Source organism: Plectropomus leopardus, chromosome 15, assembly GCF_026936395.1.
Source record: "Plectropomus leopardus strain MGB_pleo_1.0 chromosome 15, ASM2693639v1, whole genome shotgun sequence".
Classification (NCBI taxonomy): domain Eukaryota; kingdom Metazoa; phylum Chordata; class Actinopteri; order Perciformes; family Serranidae; genus Plectropomus; species Plectropomus leopardus.
Window position 1 is genome coordinate 10,693,637 of NC_142190.1, and position 21,480 is coordinate 10,715,116.

Below are 21,480 nucleotides of genomic sequence, written 5' to 3' on the forward strand. Positions count from 1 at the left end.
ATGCAGGACTTTTACTTGTAATAAGGTATTTATATACCATTACAGGCCTATTGCTACTGATACGAATACTTCTTTCGCCACTATTGACATTAATGCAGAGCTTTATCTTGCAATGCAATATTATGACATTGCAGTATTTAGATTATCAGAATATTTATTTTATCACCGCACAAACCCACCCGAGACTTATTTTGTGGCTTTTTTGTCCCAATACTGATGATCCTTTATTTTGAAGGCTGCAGCCGGACATCCGTGTTTACTCTGGCTGCTGGCTTTTCGTTGGTTGGATCTGCTGCACAACCTGTTTGTTGATCGCTCTATGTGGCTTATTAACACCCCGAGTTTATTATAAGCCGGGTTGATTTCTCAGGGGGCTCTAAGTTGCCGTCGCCAAGCGGAGATAGCTATCTGTCTGACAGCAGGCACAACAACACAACGAGTATGTCCTGAGCTTTTATTTGGCGACGGAATTAAACTGAAGAAGAGGCTTTTCAAATGTAGCTTGTTAGCTAGCTGCGTCGCGTACAGTGTACACACAGCCTTTTTGTTCTGCTCTTCAACAGCCTCTGCATGTCAAATTATCACAAGTGTTAACTACAGATAGGGCGCGAAAACGGCGGTTGTTGTGTTGAAAAACGTGTCAAGGATATTCCCTGGTTGTCAGTTCTCAGCCCCGGGGCTAACCCCCGGTCGCCGACCGACTTAATGGCCGGAAATCCGAGGAGGGGCGCCGGTCTCATCGGCTTGATGAAGGACGCCTTTCAGCCCCACCAGCAGCCTCTCCAGCCTCACCAACCTGCAGTGGTCGATAAGAAAATGGTGGAGAAATGCTGGAAACTCATGGATAAGGTATTGGCAGTGTTATTAAGAGTTAAAGAAACCGTTATAAATACAAAACATGGAACTGAAAACGAGTCACTTGACTTCTGTCAGTTATCAGTAGTTTTACATCAGAAAAACATTCAGTCTTACTTCCCTGTTTTTCATTATACTTATGGGTAAAAACTGTCCTCTTATTGCACCTGAACCTTAACATATACAGGCACACATTTACCCACAGGCCTGGGCGATATGGAGAAAATAAAATGTTTGATATTTTTGACCAAATACCGCGATATTGATATTGCAACGATATTGTAGAGTTGAATATTAATGCTTTTACAAAAATATTTACACAGTGAGATTTTTGATTAAAAAAATTATCATCAGTAATGTGGATATAATGATTAAATGGGTAAAGGTGAATAACAGATACGCTATAACAGTTTGGTAAGTTCAGAAATTTACATCACTTTATTGTAAAGTAGTGGTGGGAAGAAAATGATATCAGCGTATTGCAATATTTTATGTGGGAGTATTTTATCCATACATGGATGCCACATTTAGATTTTTTATTTAATGAATTAATAGAATATAAAATACAAATTAAACATTTGGGATCCTACTATAATACCATAATCAGTTGGTTATTTAGTTCTTTGAATATGCTTTGCTGCAAAATAAATGACTGAAGTGAGATTAAAAGACAGAAAATTTAATCTTGATAGATAAAAAAAGATGTTGACTAAAGTATTTTTTAATTTGTTGTCAAAAAAGGTAGTATATTGCTATGTGATTGCAAAACGTTTAAAATTGCAATAATATTGTATCGCCAACCAAGTATCGTGATAATATCATATCATGGGGCCCTTGGTGATTCCCACCCCTACTGTAATTTAATGCAGCATTCAAAACCAGAAGAAGACAAAACATTTGATATAACGATAATCTAAGATAATTTATAGTGTCACATAAGGCTGCAACTATATGAGATTTTTACAGTATAATAACCACATCAGAAAAAAGTTATAACAGTAAGTTATTACACAGTTACTATTATCATTGTCAGTGAAGGCAAACAGAAGTTTGGGTTTTTTTTTGGTTGATCAAATGCCTTATCATAATTGAAACATAATTCAGTTTTTTACAATGAAAGTATGTGTAAAGTCTGACAGGCACTAGAGGAGAAAAGGAAATGTGCACATGCAGGTTAGATTTGCCATCCAGTTGCCTTTTTCCCCCCTAATATGTTAGCTAAGTAAATGTACACAGCGTGATAACCGTCAGTTGTCATGCCACGGCACACCTTAAAACTGATATATCGCTTATATATAACATCACTAAATTAGCAATATATTGCTTAGCCCTATTTACCACTGTCAAACAGATGTTCTCATATTTAATAAACAGTGTATTAGATTTACTCTCGGAGATCCATATATAGAAAGGTATTTTGGCAATGAGTTATGGAGCTGTCTGCAGTGTCTGCATGAGAAAATTGAACCCTCAAAATTGGAGTACAATAGTGTCCCTGATGCATTACCTAATTTGGATAATTTTAGCGAATTAGGTCAGTGACTGTAGTCTTTTTGATGACTTTGTGGAAACACCTCAAGGGCCAATGGGGGTCTGTGGGAGGACACCCAGCTAATGTTTGGTATTAGATTAAAAGAGGTGTGTTTGTGTGTGTGTGCTGTGTGGACAAAAGGTTTAGTTTAGTATATTCATTGCCGAATGTCACTCCTGTTTATCTTTTCCACAATCTTAACTGAGCCAGACAGGAGAAGAGGAGAGTGGAGGGATGAGGAGACAAGAGTTCACAAGAGATTAATTCAGGGGAGCTGGAGTAAGAGGAGAGACGGATATCAGATAAGACAGAGTACAATACACTATTTGCATGCCTGTTGTGCAGTGTACTGTGCAAAGAGGTGGCTGCGCTGCCTCATTTACATCTACAGTATGATGTCTTCATGTCACATGGAATTGACTGATCCTTTTTGCAGTCGGAGGTTTTAAAACTTTTTTTCACGCAGCTCATATGCTTCCACTTAGGACTGGCTAATAATACAGTAATACTGTAATGTTTATTGCCTTGCATTGGAATGTTATTATGACAATATTGTAATCATGAAATAAAATTGAGTTATTGGAGGTTTTTTGCCTCTTGGAATTTGTAACAGTGGAGCAGTTTTTTGTATCAAACATCAGTTTGATTAGTTTGTGTTTTTTAAATTTTCAAACTTTTGCACATTGATTGCAGAACAACTCTTATCAGCTTCAACCACATCTATCAACTCTGTTCCCTCAGCCCTGAGAGTAAACAGTGCACTTGTTTTAAACTGTCATATTGTCAAGCAATGCAAACATTTACACACAGTCTGTTACTCTCACAGGTTAACATCAACTGTATATGACTTTTCAAAATGAGCTAAAGGTCCAGTGGGTAGGATTCAGGAGCAACCCTTTGCAGATATCAATTTACTGTGTTTATATTAGTTTGTAATCACCTGAAAAAAAGGAGACATTTATATGTACAAATGGAGCAGGTCCCACACAGGTCCCTCACTCCAGAGTGTGTCTGATCAGACACTGGCCATTCACATTTTTGCGTTGGCCAATGTAATTCTCCTGCACGCTTGGCACACGGGTGAAGTTTCAGTTCTGCTACCTCACTGCTAGATGCAACTAAATCTTACACAGTAGAGCTTTAAAAACAAGAAATAACCACCTCTCCTTTTGCCTCTAAACATGATTTTTGAGTGTGAAGTCAGTATTTGCACTCTTCAACTGAACTAAACATTATAAACATCAAAGCTCGTGGTTAACAGTAGGGTTGAGTAACACCCACGATGTGATAATATTACAATACAATATAATTGCAGTTTCAAATGTGTTGTGATAACATGTATTGTGATTTATTACCTTTTTTCAACTGTAAATTATGTCCCCAAAGGAAAACTTTGATGTTTTTTTTCTCATTTTTATAGCAACAAAATGCATCAAGTGGACTTGAAAAGCAATGATTATATTATTCTTGTAGGCTAGTAAAAGTTTGACGTCTATTTTAATATTAATAACTTACATAATAAAAAAAAACATACTTGGCATCTGTGTGATGAAATGATATTGCCACAAATATTGCAAAACTATGATGTATTGATTTTTTCACCATCCCTAATTTAAAGGCCAATTCATAGTTTACCTGTCATTGTGTCCACGAGGATTCGTTTTTGTATGTGCGACGTTAATATTGTCATTCGTCCAAGTCTACAAGGGTCTGCATGGATCCAAAATGCGGATGTCAGCATGCAGCTCATTTTTGTGACTAAATAGACTGTATGCATAGAAAAAGCAGCAATATCAAATGTACAAATTACAAAACATAATCTCTTGTGTCATACTCCAGTCCAAAAAGCTGCAGTCAAGTTTGAAGTTATTATTATTCACATATACTCCTGACCCAGCAGTGTCTTCTTAGTTTACGTTCCACCTGATGTTGACGTTAAGCTGCCCTCCGCCAAGCTGCAGGGGGCTGATGCAGACCATCAATTTTACTATGAAAGGAACACCATGTGTGTTGTGTGACAGCAGCTGTCCCCAGATGTTCAATGCGGAAAGTGCCTCCAAGCCTCAAGTAGTTGATGTGAAGTTTGGCAGAGCTTTGATTTATCCAGCTCAGGGTGCTGAAGCCTCATTAACTCAAGATAATTGGACATATTAGGACAGGATCTCATAATAGCCAGTATGGACAGCAGAGATGATTCAAGCAAGAAAAAACAGTTTCAGTGCACACATGGGCACCTGAGAGTCTTAAAAGATTCTGAACTTCTCCTTTAACACAGTCTCTGAGCGTGTGTGTTTTCTCTCCAGGTGGTGCGTTTATGTCAAAACCCCAAGGTGGCGTTGAAGAACAGTCCACCCTACATCCTAGACCTGCTGCCGGACACCTACCAGCACCTACGCACCGTTCTTTCCCGATACGAGGGCAAGATGGAGATCCTTGGGGAGAACGAGTATTTTCGCGTGGTCATGGAGAATCTGACCAACAAGACGAAGCAGACCATGAGCCTTTTTAAGGAGGCCAAGGAGAGGATGTACGAGGAGAACTCGCAGCCCAGGTAAGCTGACATCCTGAAGAAATGACCTTCATTCTCTGTGTGGGAAATTGGCAGGAGGAAAAAAAAAGAGTTGTGAAACAGGGGAAGTGTTTGGGTAGCTGACAGATGTTACAAAGATCAGGCTTATGGTTGTTTAAGTTGGCGCCATATCCATGAAATGAGCCCTGAAGATCATGATTGTAAGAAACTGCCTAATTGGCAGAGCTGCTGCTGACTGAAGCTACATCTGTGTTATGAGTCTCAAAGTTAATTCATTACGGATTATGTGGCTTTACAGAACAGAACTGTGCTTATTATTGGTTGATTTAGAGAAGGTGGTCTCATCTAAATGCTAATGCCTTTGTACATATTCAGTCAGTATTCAATACAGTCCAGTATTTACAAGGATTATATGACTTTTTACAAGCTAGCTAAAACTGAAATTGTAAATGGAGCAATTCAAAGTGAATCTGTCTGTTACTGTTTTATTTAGTTTAGTTAGATTGTTTTTCAACTCAAATACACACATACACACAAAAAAATCACATTTTTCAAGCCTGGAAAAGTCATTGAATTGGTAAAAGTCATAGTAAGTTTTGGAAAAGCTGTGGAATTTTGTTGTGTGAAAGTAAATAATGTTTTGTGGATAACCTTCCATGTAATGTAAGATAAACAGCAAAATTAATTTTCTGTAGCTGACAATGAAATGTAGCTCTAATATGCATCAGTGTGTGACATTTTGTTTAACATTGCATACGTTTTGTCATTTTCTCCCTGGTTTCATCTTTGCTGTCCAGATAAAATTATCTGGATCTAATATGTTGCTGGATGACTGGGGCTAGAAAAAAAATTGTCATTGGCCCTTGAAAAGTCATAGCAAAGTTTGTCCAAATTTTGTCCATGAAAATGTGTGTGCAGTCAGTACTTTTGAAGCAGTGAAAACACAAAGCAAATTTTGCTGACCTAAAGGATGTAAGCTGAGGCCTTAGCTTATTACACCATTTTTACATTAATTGTTTTGTACTGTTCTTCTTAGAGCTATACAACAAAATAAAAAAACAAAACAACAAAAATGACAAGAAAAAAAACCAAGAAAAACTAAAATAAAACTAAATATATGTATATACACGCATATTGGCATTCATAACTCTCATCATATCTTTAAATATTTTTTCAAAATCTATTGAGTGTTTTACACATGTTCAATACATTTTGAAATCTTCTGCTCCTACTACTACTGTTGACATTTTCACAAGGCTGTGTAAAAGAAGCTAGAAACATAAAACATTTCATTGGCCTCATTTAATTGACAACAACAGCTATTAATCTTGTCAGTCAACATTTAGAAGGAAATGACTTATTGCCACAAATATATCGCATGTATGTTTTTAAACAGGTCAGACAACCACTGTATTTTAGATAGAAACTGTAAGATACTGCTCTGTCCTCATTTTGGAGACTTCTTTGAAAACATCACGTCAGTGTGAGGTTGACACTCTTTTTATCACTGGTGAAATTTAACCTGTGACATTTGGTAGAAGCCATGTGAATATAAGAAAAAAAAATCAGATCTATGATGAAGACATTAGCTTAAGACATTAAGCTGTCGCAATCACATCCACTTCCTCTGTTTCTCAGAAAGTCATTACTAAGGGAAAGTACATCCTTCCTCTGACGCACTCTGATTTTTATCAAGCGCTTCCTCGGAGATGCTCTGTATCAACAACTATTGTGAAAGTTAGAAAATGTATCAGTCACTGGGGATTCACTTAGTACAGCCCCGTTAACAGACTTGTTGGCATCTTAAATTATTCGTCCTCCTCCGCCTTTATCAGGTGCAATCACTCACACTGCAACGTCCTTTTGAATGTATTTTTAAACTAGAAAAGAGTGTGCTTTCTATAGCTTAAAATTAGTTAATTCATTGATAGGTATATCTTCAGAGGTAAACTAGGATCCAGGATTTCTCTAAAAAAATCATATAGACTCAAACAAAAGTAATCCTTCTCAATCATCAATCATGACCAGCTACTAGTGTGTGGTTGTGCATTTATCTGCAGGTCCTCTGCCTGCATTTTTTTATTTCTGTCTTATTTTTCTATGGCATGCAGCATGCAGGTGACATCAGGGCTTTATCAAAAGATAGCGACCAGGTGCCAGACCGTGAGCAGCACACTTCCAAGAGAAAGCTTTGAGAGTCGCGGACACAGTGCCAGAAAAAAACAACAACACAAATATAGCAAGGCGAAAGGCCAAGTGACAAAACTCTTTCCAAAATAGGGGCGAATCACTGGTTGTCTTTCACTTTCATTGGAGATACAATTAGATAGACAAGATAACAATTCCTGCACCATTAATGGATAAAAGATATAAGATTGGAAAGACGTTTGATTTAGAATTTATTATAGGCAAGATTTGAACATTACACTACTTGACTTCCATACTAGGATAAGTATAAGTGGAAGATTTTACAGTGTATACAATAATTTAAGCATGCTTTCCTTAATAAGGCCAAACATTTCAAAGTTTGAATAACATCTCAGTATCTTGAAGTATGTGAAGGTTCTGGGTAATAAAAAACCAATCAAAGGAGCTAGGAAGTGAGGAAAAAGTAATAACATATTCTGTAAATACAAGTGTGATTTGCCTTGTTTTGTAGTGGATAAGCACATTTACTTTGTTTTTTAAATTCCTGTAATCTTTCTGACCAGTGATATGAATTTGGACAAACATTAGAGCTTAGTCTGATAATGTACACTAAGTTGTATCTGTTTCTCTCCGTCCTCTCTCACTCAGGCGAAACCTTACCAAGCTGTCTCTGATCTTCAGTCACATGTTAGCAGAGCTAAAAGCCATCTTCCCCAATGGCTTATTTCAGGGCGACAATTTCAGGATCACCAAAGCTGATGCTGCTGAATTTTGGAGAAGGTCATTTGGGGACAAGTGAGTTCTTTTGCTTTATGTTATTTTAGGTTATGTTTCTTTTGGTTTGTGGTTGTAAACTTTGTTCAGCAGCTATTCAGGTGTTTGTTTGCACACTAAACTTCTATCTGTGGTTTGATGATTAGAGCTTGTTTTGCAAGTTTTTACTTGTCATTTTATGTTTCAAAGGTAAATTTTTAATCTGTTTTAGACTTCCATTCACTTAGATTCTATTTTGATGTTACTGCCTGAGCTTCAGGTTCAAGCTATGATGAGAGTTTAGGTTCCTAAATAATTTGTAACTTTCTGGTCCCGCTCCCTCCCGTGTACTATAGGACCATTGTGCCATGGAGGACATTTCGTCAGGCTCTCCACGAGTTTCACCCAATCAGCTCGGGCTTGGAGGCCATGGCTCTCAAGTCCACCATCGACCTCACCTGCAACGACTACATTTCTGTCTTTGAGTTTGACATCTTCACCAGGCTCTTCCAGGTAAAGCTCATAATCACAGAGCGTCCTGAGGATGTCATGGTCTCTACAGATCCGTGCAGTAATTCAGTGACGAGCTACAAAGTCTAGACTCTGAATTTTTTTTTGGACAGGATGCAGTGATTTAACTGCTACCTGTAAATACCTGCACAGATCCATTCAGCAAAACTATTAGATCTGCACAGCTGCAGATAACTTTCAGCATTTTCAGTCAGAAATCACTCGATCTAAATTACAAGCAGTATGGCGAGACATGTTTCAAAGTATTTTGATTAAAAAAACAAAATTATTGTGCAGCTGTGTTATGTTTAATTTGCATATCATAGCTAATCTCTACAGGGCAGATGGGAAGGTTAACCCTAACCCCTTCCTGCATTTCAGCTGGGTGTTTTTATCAGACCCTATTTTTACCATGGATTTTTTATTTTTTGCAGATACTCAAGTACTTTAATAATTTATTGAGAGTACTCAAATATGGAAGTTACTTAAAATGCCCACCCTTTCGCTGAATCACATTTTTAGTGAAAGGCAATAACATTTCACAGCATTTAGACATTAATTCAATTCAGAGAATAACAGGCTAAGTTGTGTGGAAAACATTTGCACTTTCAGTTGTGTTGGTTTCTCTTCTGTAAAAGTCTTTTGAAACCCTACTTTATTTACATATATGTTGTTTTTGATGTTATTCTTGTTATTGCAAATTATCAGAATCAGATTCCTGTCTGCATTTCTTGAAAATCTGATTTGGTCATCAAAGCATAACAAAGCCTAAAGCAGTTGATATTTGTATCATGAACTCTTTTTTGTGTGTTGTGCAGCCATGGTCGTCCCTTTTAAGGAACTGGAACAGTCTGGCAGTCACACATCCTGGTTACATGGCGTTCCTAACCTACGACGAGGTCAAGGCTCGACTCCACAGGTTTATTCACAAACCTGGCAGGTAAATATTTCTGCATCATTGTCCCGTGTTGACCAGAAATATAAGGAACTATAGAAATAAAACTCTGAAATGTTACTTTATGACTGTTTTGGATTAGTCTAAAAGGGATCAAAATTCCCAAATGCATTAAACATATTGCTGCAATTGAACGCTGCCGGTTTTTACTGTTGGTTGAGATTGTCGTCTCCCTCTCAGCTACATCTTCAGACTGAGCTGCACTCGGCTCGGCCAGTGGGCAATCGGCTATGTGACAGCTGATGGGAACATCCTGCAGACCATCCCCCATAACAAACCACTCTTCCAAGCCCTCATTGATGGATACAGAGAGGGATTGTGAGTCCCACTAAAACACAGTGTCAATGCACCAGTTTATGTATTTAAGGGTTGTTCTAATTTACACATTCCTTAACGCACGGATTTTTAAAAAAAAATTAGAGACAGCCATAATGACTTCAGAATAGCTAGAAGTTTTAGTTGGTGTATTGAAGACATGTTATTGTCTTGTATTGTGTTTATAATTTGGGGTGGGGGGCTGATCCCTGTGTTCAGTATTTTGCAATAATCATCACTTCACCAATAACTTACTAAATAGGGCTACAACTTGTAATCATTTTCATTTGTTTATTAATCTTCTGATTATTTTGCAACTTATTGATTAGTTGTTTGTTCTGTAAATGTCATAATATGGTGAAAAATGTTGATCAATGTCGATTTTACTCCTGAAAAACATAAGTAAACCAATCAAATTAGTTTTCAAATTAGTTGATGATTAATTTAATAGGTAACAACTAATCAATTAACTGTTGCAACTCTATTACTAAATATGCAGTGATGTGAGACCAAAAAAAAAGATGCAGTATTTGGAAGCAAGCATCTTGTGGACATTAGGGAAACTGCAGTTTAAATACAACTCACAATTTAGCTGGGAACCCCTGATTTTAAAGGTACTTTATCAATGTTTTTAAATGAACAATAGAAAAATGTGTAACGTACAAGGGGAGCAGTTTCAGCAACTTCTTAGGCAATGTTTTGTTTAACATCTAAGTTCAGAAAATTCATTCAATGCTAACCTTAACGTCTGTTTCTGTGTGTTTACGTATGCTGTTGTTCTGTAGTTATTTGTTCCCAGATGGTCGTGCACAGAACCCAGACCTCACAGGGCTGTGTGAACCTTCTCCACAGGACCACATCAAAGTTACTCAGGTTTGGCCTTGTTTGTTTCTCATCTGTAAAGCGTTCCTCATTCTTGTACCTCAGGGAAGCTGTTTTCAGTACACAAGTGCAGTAGCATGTAGAGGCCATTAACAATGAATCAGAAAAACCCTCTAGGTTAAGAATGAAGTGTTAACACCTACCATATTCAGTATGAACACCCTGACTCCTCTTCCTCCTCCTTCATCCCTGCAGGAGCAGTATGAGCTGTACTGTGAGATGGGCTCCACTTTCCAGCTTTGTAAGATCTGTGCAGAGAACGACAAGGATGTGAAGATCGAGCCCTGCAGACACCTGATGTGCACTTCCTGTCTGACTGCCTGGCAGGTGAGGCTGCTCACACACTATAAAAACTTTTATTTCATTGTTTACTCTCTGCTCTGTAAATCCTGACAGTCAAAAAGGAAGTTCATCTTTCTTTTGTTAACTTCTGTAAAAAACGATTTATATAAAGCATTTTATATTTTCATGTTTTAGTAACAAGCTTCACTGTTGTCTGATTTGATCAATTCTGATCTAAACTGTTGCTGACGTTGTTTGATGTTAACTTCATTTCCTCCATGTTTGATGTCTGGATTATTTCAGCATTATTTAAATTTCCTCAACACTAATTTCATCAGTGCAAGTCCTTCTTTCTAACAAACTATGTTTTGATTCAGAAATTATGTCCAATTGCTTCATTATTGCCTTTTTCTCTGATTACTGTTAAGTTGCCGTCAATGAAACTTAACACTTCCTGAACAGGTTTCACAATAAAAGCCTTCTAGCTGCTCAAAGGGCACAATCCCACCTTGCCCTTGTAGGACTGTCTTTTGAAACATGTACAAGAAAGGGATGTTTTATTGACAATTACTTAACATTGTCAACAAAATAAAAGTCTCTCTACTCCAAAGGATGTAGCAGGATTTAAGAACAAAATTTAATTTTCAAATCTACCTTGTACCTTGAAAGGGTTAGTGATTGGGGAAAAAAACGGTGCATCAGTGCAAAAGTATGATATGGCTATGGCTGTACCGATGGAATATTTATTACCTCTGCCAAGGAGGTTTTGTTTTTTCGGTTCTTTTTAGGCATGACTGCGGAAAAACTACTGGACTGATTTTCATGAAACTTCGGTGGAAGGGTGTTGCACAGGCAGTGAAAGAACCCATTAAATTTGGGGGCTGATACACAAATTATTTTTCACTTTAGATTGGGCATATGGCATTGGCAGAGGTCTGTGTTAGCTATATGGGACTATGCATGGCAAACATGTAAAAACACATCTTTACCATTTTTTATACGTTTGAATCATGGATGTCAATCTAAAATTAGGTATAATGTGAAAAACATCCTACACCTCTGCTACTTTTTTTTCACCATCGTTTATCATATGTTCAAGAGGTTCTTCCACCTGTCATTTGTGTTTGAGCTCATATGTGACAAAGGCCTCACTCTGCTCCCTCAGAGTTTTTAAACTTTGCCTCCTGTCTGTATCTATCAGGAATCGGAGGGTCAAGGCTGCCCTTTTTGCCGCTGCGAAATTAAAGGTACAGAGCCCATCGTAGTGGATCCATTCCACCCGAAGGCCAGCGGGGCTTCCTTTGCTGGTTTCCAGGGGTCCGGCCGAGCAGAGGCTGCAGGCAATGACGAGGAAGAGGACGATCGCCTCGAGGACCACCTTGTCATGAGCAGGCTGGCCTGCTCCAAGGTAAATTCAGGAGCCCTCCAACACTCAAAACATCAACTTGACAGATGCTCACCTGATGAGATTTATTCTCAGGAATCCATGTGGACTCATTTTAGCCACTGCTGACAAAACTGGCTGGACTGCAGAATTGTTTGTACCAGTTTAGATAGTTGACATAACATGTCTCTCATTGCTTTGTGCCACGCAACATCTCTAAATGTATGTGTGCATGTGTATGTGTGCAGGTAGAGCGCCCACCATCTCCAGTGTCTCAGCTGCCTCCGGTGCCCCCCCGACTGGACCTCCTGCAGCAGAGACCCTCCAGCTCCCACAGCGCTCAGGTTCAGGGAGCCACAGCCAAGGTTAGTGTGTGTGTGTGTGAGCACACCCTATAAAGAAACAGAGATTTAACATACTGATGATTGCCAAACCTCAAATATACTGTCAGCTGTACAATCAATGTGAGGTTCTGCAGAAGTACAAGGATGTGTGTTGATGTGTGTCTTCACATCCTCTCCTACCTCCACCGCAGATCGCAGCCACTCATAGAGACAAGCCTCTACCTCTGCCTCCAGCCCTGAGAGAGCTGCCCCCTCCTCCCCCTCCAGAGCGCCCCTCCCTGGTCGGCCAGGACTCCAGACTCCAGAGGAGACCCCTGCCCTCTACCCCCGACCAGCCTGCCTGGGCTTCCAACTACATGGTCCCACGTCCTGCTACCAAGGCCCTGTCGGGTTTGTCCTCCACCCCGCAGAGCAACGGAACCAGTGGAGAGGGAATCAAAACTCAGGCGGCTACTAACGCTGTGTACTGCCTGGCTGCAAGGTACGCAGCTCTGCTGCTGTGAGCTGCAGTGAATAGGTGGAGTTATGCTGCCAAAAGAGAAAAGTATATGCACAATTTTTCATACTCAGTCATTGTGTGACCAAGTTGTCCTGGACAGACTAGTAGGGTTCCAGCGGATCCTTGAAAAGTCTTAAAAGGCATTGAATTTATTAATCTAAAAATAAGGTCTTAATTGGTATTAAATTGACTTAAATTAATCTTTCAAAAGTCTTAAAAATGCTCAGACGTGGCAATTAAGATTTTATGCATTATTTTTTGTTGACGTTGCATTGTACAGTCTCACAATAATTGATTACATTTCAATAATTCAATAAATTCCTTTTCCCTAAACTTGTCATGATGCGAATCCAAGTAGTGGAATCTCACATGCAGATTAAGAAACACACAAGTGCCCAGAAAACCTTTTCACAACTCATGTTTTTATGTAAAAGTAAACATCTGGGCAAAATGAAAATGTACCCCTCCAAGTTTACTTATTAGAAAATAGGCCTAAAACTTAATTCCAAGTGGTATTAAGAATAGTCTTAAAAAGTCTTAAATCTTCCTCGCCTTAAGCTGAAGGAACCATGGACTAGTATCAGCTGCTAAATATGATTTTAAGTCACAGCCACTGACATGTCGTAGGAAAAATCTGTGAGGAAGTCGAGTGAGTCAGATATTTAAAATACAAGGCATGATGCGTGATGTGTCCCTCCTGACATATAAATGACCTAGTTTTGATTTTAATAACCTTAACACGATGCTAAAATACAGTATGCATTTACCTTAAAAAAAAAGGTATGCACATATCATACACATGGCACACGTCTCTTCCAGTTTCACATCCAAAAATATATACAATACTGCGAAGTTATTATCTGCTCAGGTGCAAAATACAGAATCATTATAGAATGTACTATAACTGACCACAAAATCCTTTCACAAGTAAATTACAAAATTGTTATGGCCGCATCAAAATGTAATGGTGTATTTTTACTATTATATTTATACAGTGATAAAAACCTCAAAATTAAGGTGCATCTGCTTAGCTATACCTGAAACTTTTGTCTAAATAAGGAAAACTGAAGTTAGTAAACCCTGATTTTAGAGTTTTTTATTATAGTATAATTTTTCCCGAGATCAGGAATGAACCTCTGTGCTCAAATTATGCGCATGGTTTTGTAACCTCAGCTCTGTCAAAAATGAAGGAGCCTGATTTATAAATTACAAATGGAAAAAATCCAGATAATTCCATCACACTTTGTGTTTTCTATATATGATCAGATCTCTGCCAGCGGCATCTGTATCGAGCGTGGAGAACCCGCCGTCTGACTCTGAGGAGAACGAGTACATGAGTCCCACCTCTCTTCCCGCCTCTGGTGCCCCCTGGGTCATAACAGGCTCCTTGGTGCCTCCTCCACCGGCACAGACAAACCACCACAATGACATCAGGTAAACAGGAGGACGAGCGGTGCTGCAGGGCCATTCTTTCTCCTAACAATTTAAAAACAAATGTATTTATAAGTGTCTCTTTGTAGAAATCATGGAAATTCTGTAAAGATTTTTAGCATGGGCTGCTGAACTGAACAAAACTTAACTAACAAGCAAGCTTAAGGTTATTTTTTTAATCATATATAATGATAAAGTTGATCATGATTGGTCAAATAGATGTCATTACAGAAAGGATAATTACACGCACAGCAACAGAACCCACCAGGTCCAACCAGGACCACCAATATTTACAAAAAGAAGAACAAACATTTGTTTGACAAATAACAATGATGTCCAGGCCCTCAGTAGTATTTAATGAGCCTTTTAGAGGGAGCGCGAGTCTGAGATTAGTGACTAAAATGTGCACCAGATTATTTAATTTTTAATAAATGGACACTGTTAGAGAAATATTGGAGTAAATATTAGGATAATATGTCTAGAGTGGTATTATTTTTATCCACCAGGGGGCTCTGAAGCCCCAATTTTGTTTGTCTATGGATGTCCCAGTCCTAAACTGACAAATACCTCCCTTTCCCTTTTTTGCTGTGTTTCACCTCCTTGGTTAAATAATTTAAAGGAGATGACACAACTGCAGTGTGTGACAATATTGCAGCAATGTCACTATGATGGGAGAGTCGTCACATACAGGGTTAGAATCCACACAACAAAGGAAGAATGAGTAGAAAAGCTTCTGAAATGTTAAAACCATTGAGCGGTATGTTTTGATATAAGCCGACAAATGAATGGTGAGAGAAGCAGTGGCAGGACTTAGTACATGCAAAATTAATGCAGCTTAGTATCATTAATATCTTAGTATTATTTGTGATATGAGTTAGAAAGATGCAGATTAAAGTGTGTGTCTTGTCAAGATGACACACACGGTGCTTTTATTATATTGTATAAAGAAAATGGTATTATTTGTTTACATTGTGTTCAGAGCTGTGATGAGTGGTTTTCAGTCAAAAAATGGTTTGTTTTATGCAGTTTTTATTCTGGTTAAGTTGCTTTCAATTGTAATTTCTGGAAGAACTTTATTTTTTTATAGAGAGGGCTAGTTTTTTGCAAAGACCAACATAATAAAAGCACTCCAAATAATCATTTTCTCTCTCTTTGTCCCACCAGTGAGGTGGCTGACAGCGACTCTGAGGACCCCCAAGTCTATGAGTCCATGTGTATCATCCAGGCCCAGGCTGGTTCTTCTGAGACGGCACAGGCTTCTGAACTGGGTAACATTCACATAACTAATTGTCACTGGAAATATCTTAAACTCTAGTGTTATTATTATTCCAGTATTACATATAAATATCTTAAACTCTAGTGTTATTATTATTATTCCAGTATTACTTCACACTGAGGCCCTAGCACAAGTACTAAATACAAGAATTCACTATAATGTTTACTGTAGCTAGCATTCATTTGCTGAAGTTTCTTGAAGAAGCACGCTTATATTTTGGGAAATACATAATTTTTGGTGTACTCTTGTTGAATTTATGGCATATAAAGTTGACCATTGGAATTGTAAGTTGTATCCTGGTCACATATGCTTACATGAAGCAGGTCTTTTTTTTTAATAGGATAATCGTGAAAATGAGCTTCCTTAGTAAAGCTGAGTAAATTAATTTACATTTTTCATGACTTGATAAATGCAGATGTAGTCATAACATAAACTGAACATTTAAGTACAGTGTATTTCACGGCGGTTATATGGCGTTACAGCACACTGAAAGTGTTTCTTTAATTTGTTTTCTTTTGGTCTCGGTATTTTAAGTGTGTGTTATTTACTGCATGTTTGTTTTTCAGACCTCCCTCAACATTCAGCTGCGGTTCCCCTGGACAGGAAGGAGGACACTTGTGAGGAGGATATTTACGAGTATGACTGTCCCCGACCGCTCGTCCCTCCCGCCCCCACCAGAAGAACCATGTCAGATATCGGCGGCCCTTTGGCGGCCTTCAGCAGTCTCAGCATTGACGGTGCAGTAGATGCCAGTAAGTGATTTTACATGGTATATATTACGCCCCCCTTAGTTGTTGCTCCTTTTTTGGATAATGCTAGTGGCCCGCCATTATTGGTACAACAGCCTGTCACTCATCATAGTGTGATCCATGATTAAATGTACAATCTACTAGAGAGCATTATAGGGATGGACAAATTATCGGCCTGACCAATTATTGGGGCCGTTATTTGGCATTTTCCAGATTATCTGTATTTTCATTTTATTTCAATGATTGCTGAAAAAAATAATTAATTAAAAAGTGCAAATAAATAAACTTTTACTTTCTAATACCAGGGTAGCTATTTGAATTTATTCATTTTTATTCAAATTTTCACTTGACTATTAAAAAAAAAAAAAGTGCAGGGAACTTGCTGTTTATCATGTTGAGGGTCTCAGTTTTGATTAAACATTTGCTAAAGGTGTTTAAACAAAGTTTTGTGTGGGAGTTGTAATATTCCAAACTCTAAAGAAAGATTTCTGTTTTTATTGTAAATACATACTGGTTCCAAATATCGGTTATCGGTCTCATTAACTACTAATAATCAGTATGGGTATCGGCCCTGAAAAACCAATATCGGCCGACCACTAAAGCATTAATTATCTATCTTATTAATACTTCTGTATTCACTCAGGTACTTGAATTCAACACGACGTTTCCGATTTTTACTCACTGTTGTACACTGTTGTTTCCAGGTATGTTTGCAGCCGGTGTCGACCCTGAACGCCCTCCTAAGCCTCTCCCACGTCGAGCCAACTCCGACCGACGGCCTCGGCCTATAAACCGCGAATTTTCTGCTCCATTACCAGACCTCCCTGGCCCCTCCTCTGCCTCCTCCTCCCCTCCTCCTCCTCTTCCTCCTCCTCCTCCTGCAGGCCCTGGAAGCCTGGCCCTAAACGGGGAGATCGAATGTCTGATGTCCCAAGGCTACTCCATCCAGGACATCCAGAAAGCCCTGATGATCGCCCAGAACAACCTGGAGACGGCCAAAAACATCCTGCGCGAGTTTGTCTCCATCCCCTCCACAGCACACATCGCCACATAGTCACTCCGGGCGAGCCCATCCTCTCTGTCTCATCTGTCTCCACTCTGTGCCATTATCATGGATAAGCATTTACCGAGCACTTTCCTGCAGGGCCACAAGTACTTGGCTTCAATCTGAGCTGCGTTCACGTCATATCAGAGGATGAACGAGATGAAATCATCTGCAAGTTCAAAGTTCTAGTTTTAGTTGTGGAAATACATTATTTTAATTATCTCGGAGTACTGTTACACCAATGCCAAGTGTTTGACATTGTCTAATAATAATCGCCGTTTGAAGATTGAGGTTCTTTCAGTCCAGTTTGGTTTAAGAAGCAGCTTGATAGAGGCAGAACAGTCAGATATGACGTGAACGCAGCATACACGGAGAACAGAAGCCTTTAATGTGAGCTCTCTGTAGCCAAGCTTTGACCCTGTCGTACTTTGCTGAGGTCCACTCGTGCTGTGGCAGCGTCTCCCCTCAGTCTGAGTATCGTCTCTCATTAAGCTACGTGTTGAAGTGATCAGCAGCGGGATCATGGTTTTTGACTCAGTCTCCCGCTGCTGGCAGCCGTTCAGTTTGGTGCTTTTACAGGCTTCTTGGCAAATTTGTGGCGTACGAAAATGTAGCGAGTTCGGTCGGAAAATTAGTGATTTAACTCTGTGGCGTGTGTATGTGTGCGTTTGCTCATGCTGATGAATGTGAATGTTCAGTCGCAGTGCAGTATCGCAGGGCTTCACATCGTACGCGTCACTGTGGCTCGCACCGTTTTCGATGGTATTCGACAAGTTGACACCATGTTTTCCTCTCAGCTCCCGGTTCAATGATGGTTCTGTAATGAAATAACACATTTTAATGTTTAAGTACTCTCATAACTTGTCGTGCTGTGTGTAGTACTAACAATGGCTGAGTTTATTTTGTCATTTAACTCCATGATTGCCTCCCAGGCGCTCTGTCAACGAAGGCTGGTTTATTTACTCAAAAGCTTCTCTCATAGTATCGTACTAATAAGCAAAAGGACTTTTTAACTTGTGCTGTTAGATTTCCTCCCACATGTTGATGCGATTTAGCATCGCATTTGTACCCAGAGCAGCCAAGAGATCAGATTGAAGGGATTTACATCGAGCTCTAAAGCAAAAAAGCAGGCGGCGTGTTGTCATGTGGACTCAGGTACTCAGTAAAAAGCCAGGGTTGAATGTAATGAAAGAACAGATGCCGAAGGACGCGTCATATAATGTTGGCGATATTGTTGACGAGCACTAACTAATTGCGAAACATTACAGAAACATTCCAATGATTGGATTTTATTGATTATTGCTTTATCTGAAACTCTTAATTTTATAGTTTTGCAATGACTCCCCATTTATTTCCTCCAATTTCAAACTCTGGAGATGCTCCAATTTGGTTACAATAATCCACCCATCACACTACAGCTGGAGGAACTCGGACATTTCAGTCATTTAGCAGTTCATAGAATCAGTGGCAGGATGAATGTTGAAATTATCAGTTCACAATATCAATCACTCTGAAGCAACATAAAAGATATCGGAGCTGAAGCGATTATAAGATGAGCTGGTTGCCAGAACATGATCTGCAACCACTTTGATCATTATTTGTCTACTTCACCTGCAAAATAATCATTTGTGTATCAATTCTTCGCCTTGTTTTGCGTTGAATTTGGGCTTCTCAGCCAAAGACTTCAACACAATGCAAAGACATTGTTATAAAAACATTCATGGTGATGACTGAAGTAGTTTACTTGCATCACTTCTGTTTCACCTCTTATGCACTGATTTACTTAGAGTGAAAAGCCAGTTAGGTGATGCCTCTCACGAACTGGCTCTGCGCCAATTCTGTATACTGAATTGGCCAAAAAAACAGCCAACAAGGGCTGGACACACAGCAAAGTTTAGGGCAACAAACAATCACTGACGCCAACCAACGGCTTGGTGTGTCTTGGCCCTTATTTGAAGACGTAAAATTGAGCTTTGGGAAATTTGTCATCATTTTCTAACATTTTTAAGACCACAAGATAAATGTAAAAGAGTATTAGCGGGTTAATCGTTGGTCATTTAAGATGGTGATCATGGTAAACATTATAAAACACCAGTGTCGTCATTGAAGGCATGTTAGCATGCTCTGTCTGAGACTGAAATGTCAAAGTTCAAGCTGTAACCGAGTAAACAGGTCTGTCCTGGAACAGGACTCAGTCTGGGTCAAGTCTCAAGTCCTCGAGTCACCACTTGAACTTCATTCACACCCAACAAAATCTCAAAATTAACACAGAAAATTGAAACAAAAATTGTCATCCAAAGTTGTGGATTTCACTCAGGTTTTTAGATTTCTTTTCCAGTGGACCAATAATGAGCAGCTTTCACACCCAGTCACTGCCAGAAACAAGACAAGACTGAGCATCTCATGACTTCTTTCACACATAAAACAAGTGTCCCATTTAACTATGAGTGCAATTTCCTTTGTTATCCTCTCCAAAATAGATCCTGAGTCGTCACTTGTGATTTCTGCAGTATCATGCAAATGTGCCTTCCGTCAATCCTAACCTGCACGTCAAGCAGACAAACCAAGACAAAAACAGTTCCTGCACATTTACTGCTTAAAATAAATCCACGCAGCTTCTGCTTGTGTCAGATATTCGTTTTTCAGTAACAATACATCAAGAGTTCGAAGTCGGGTCATTTGATAAGCAGGCAGCATCATAGGAGATATTAAAAACAGACAATTAGAGCTCAATCAATACTTGATTTCGTCAACATGTCTGTGGAATCCACTGTGGGCTGTCTCCAAATAGAAGCATGCTTAATGTGCTTTAAGTTGTAAGGAAACAAACTTTGATATAAAACAGGATGAAACAAGCAAAAACTCTCATGTGTACATAGATGATTTCCCTGCTGACAACACTGAGGCTGGTGAATCCGACATTTGTCTCGCTATGATTACACAGAAAATCTCGCAGCTTTAGTTGACCCAAAAAGCAAAAGCATGTCAAAGCGGCAGGCTGCCTCTCCGCCTGCGTTGATTTACAGAGAATGTGTCGTCAGCCCCTTCGCTTTGTGCTCTAACAGAGACTAACTCCTGCCCATGAAAGTGCCGCTGTGTGAGGACACACTCGAGGCTGACAGTCGTACTCATGTTGAATCACTGCCAGAGGCTCCGCTGTCTCTCACACACACACACACAAATACACACACAAATACACACACACTCCTTCTCTGGTAAAGTCAGCTGGTGTGTTGGGTCAGATCCACTGGTTAATGATAAGTGTGATGTCACCATGGTAACTAGCCTTTTCAACAAGAACTTGCCTACTAAAAAAGTTGTCTTCATTGCTTTGTTATTGCCTGTGTAAATATGATTTTATTTATTGTCTTTTTAATATCCTCAGCATTCGTTGTGTTGCCATGTTTTTCATGCCTAAGCCATTAAGATTTTTAATTAAACAGTATTTTCTTTAATACCTGATCTGTTTCATTCTTTTCAAGGGTAACTACACCCCAAAAAACACTTTTTTTTAGCAGTTAAGTGCCATTATTGGCGTTTGAATACAACAGTACTTGTCTAATAATCAAAAAAAAAAAAAAAGAAGATTATCTACCGACTTACTTTTCACCATGGAAGTCAATGAGAAAAAGTCTAGACTTTTACTATTAATACTTTAAGTATATGTTCGAGATCATACTTACTTTTACTTAGGTGACATTTTCAGTGCAAGATTTTTACTTATAAGAGTATTTTCACAATGTTTCATTAATACTTTTACTCAAGTACAGGATCTGAATACTTCTTCTACCAATTTATATTAACGACTGTGATTTGCAATATTTTTTCCTGCAGAAGTGAACCCAGAAGCTAGAAACTGCAACTGCACTGGACTGAACAGCACCTGGTATCTAGTTACTACTATGGTAAAAACTTCCTGAAGGAATTCTTAATAAGAGAAGTTTCAGCTGGTTGCAGTCTGTAATCCTCACTGTTAGATGGCACTAAATCC

The 21,480-nt window shown here is 38.9% G+C and overlaps 1 protein-coding gene across 1 annotated transcript; it reads left to right on the plus strand.

Annotated features, from left to right (window-relative positions):
- Positions 1-271: 271 nt before the first annotated feature.
- Positions 272-20,944, plus strand: LOC121952169 (E3 ubiquitin-protein ligase CBL-like). Its single transcript, XM_042498686.2, has 15 exons — positions 272-849; positions 4,690-4,937; positions 7,713-7,859; positions 8,174-8,330; positions 9,146-9,267; positions 9,463-9,600; positions 10,383-10,470; positions 10,675-10,806; positions 11,963-12,169; positions 12,394-12,510; positions 12,681-12,970; positions 14,255-14,422; positions 15,584-15,687; positions 16,262-16,447; positions 17,149-20,944. Exons 1-15 carry the CDS (start codon positions 706-708, stop codon positions 17,496-17,498), a joined length of 2,598 nt encoding a protein of 865 aa, XP_042354620.1. The 5' UTR covers positions 272-705; the 3' UTR covers positions 17,499-20,944.
- Positions 20,945-21,480: the final 536 nt, after the last annotated feature.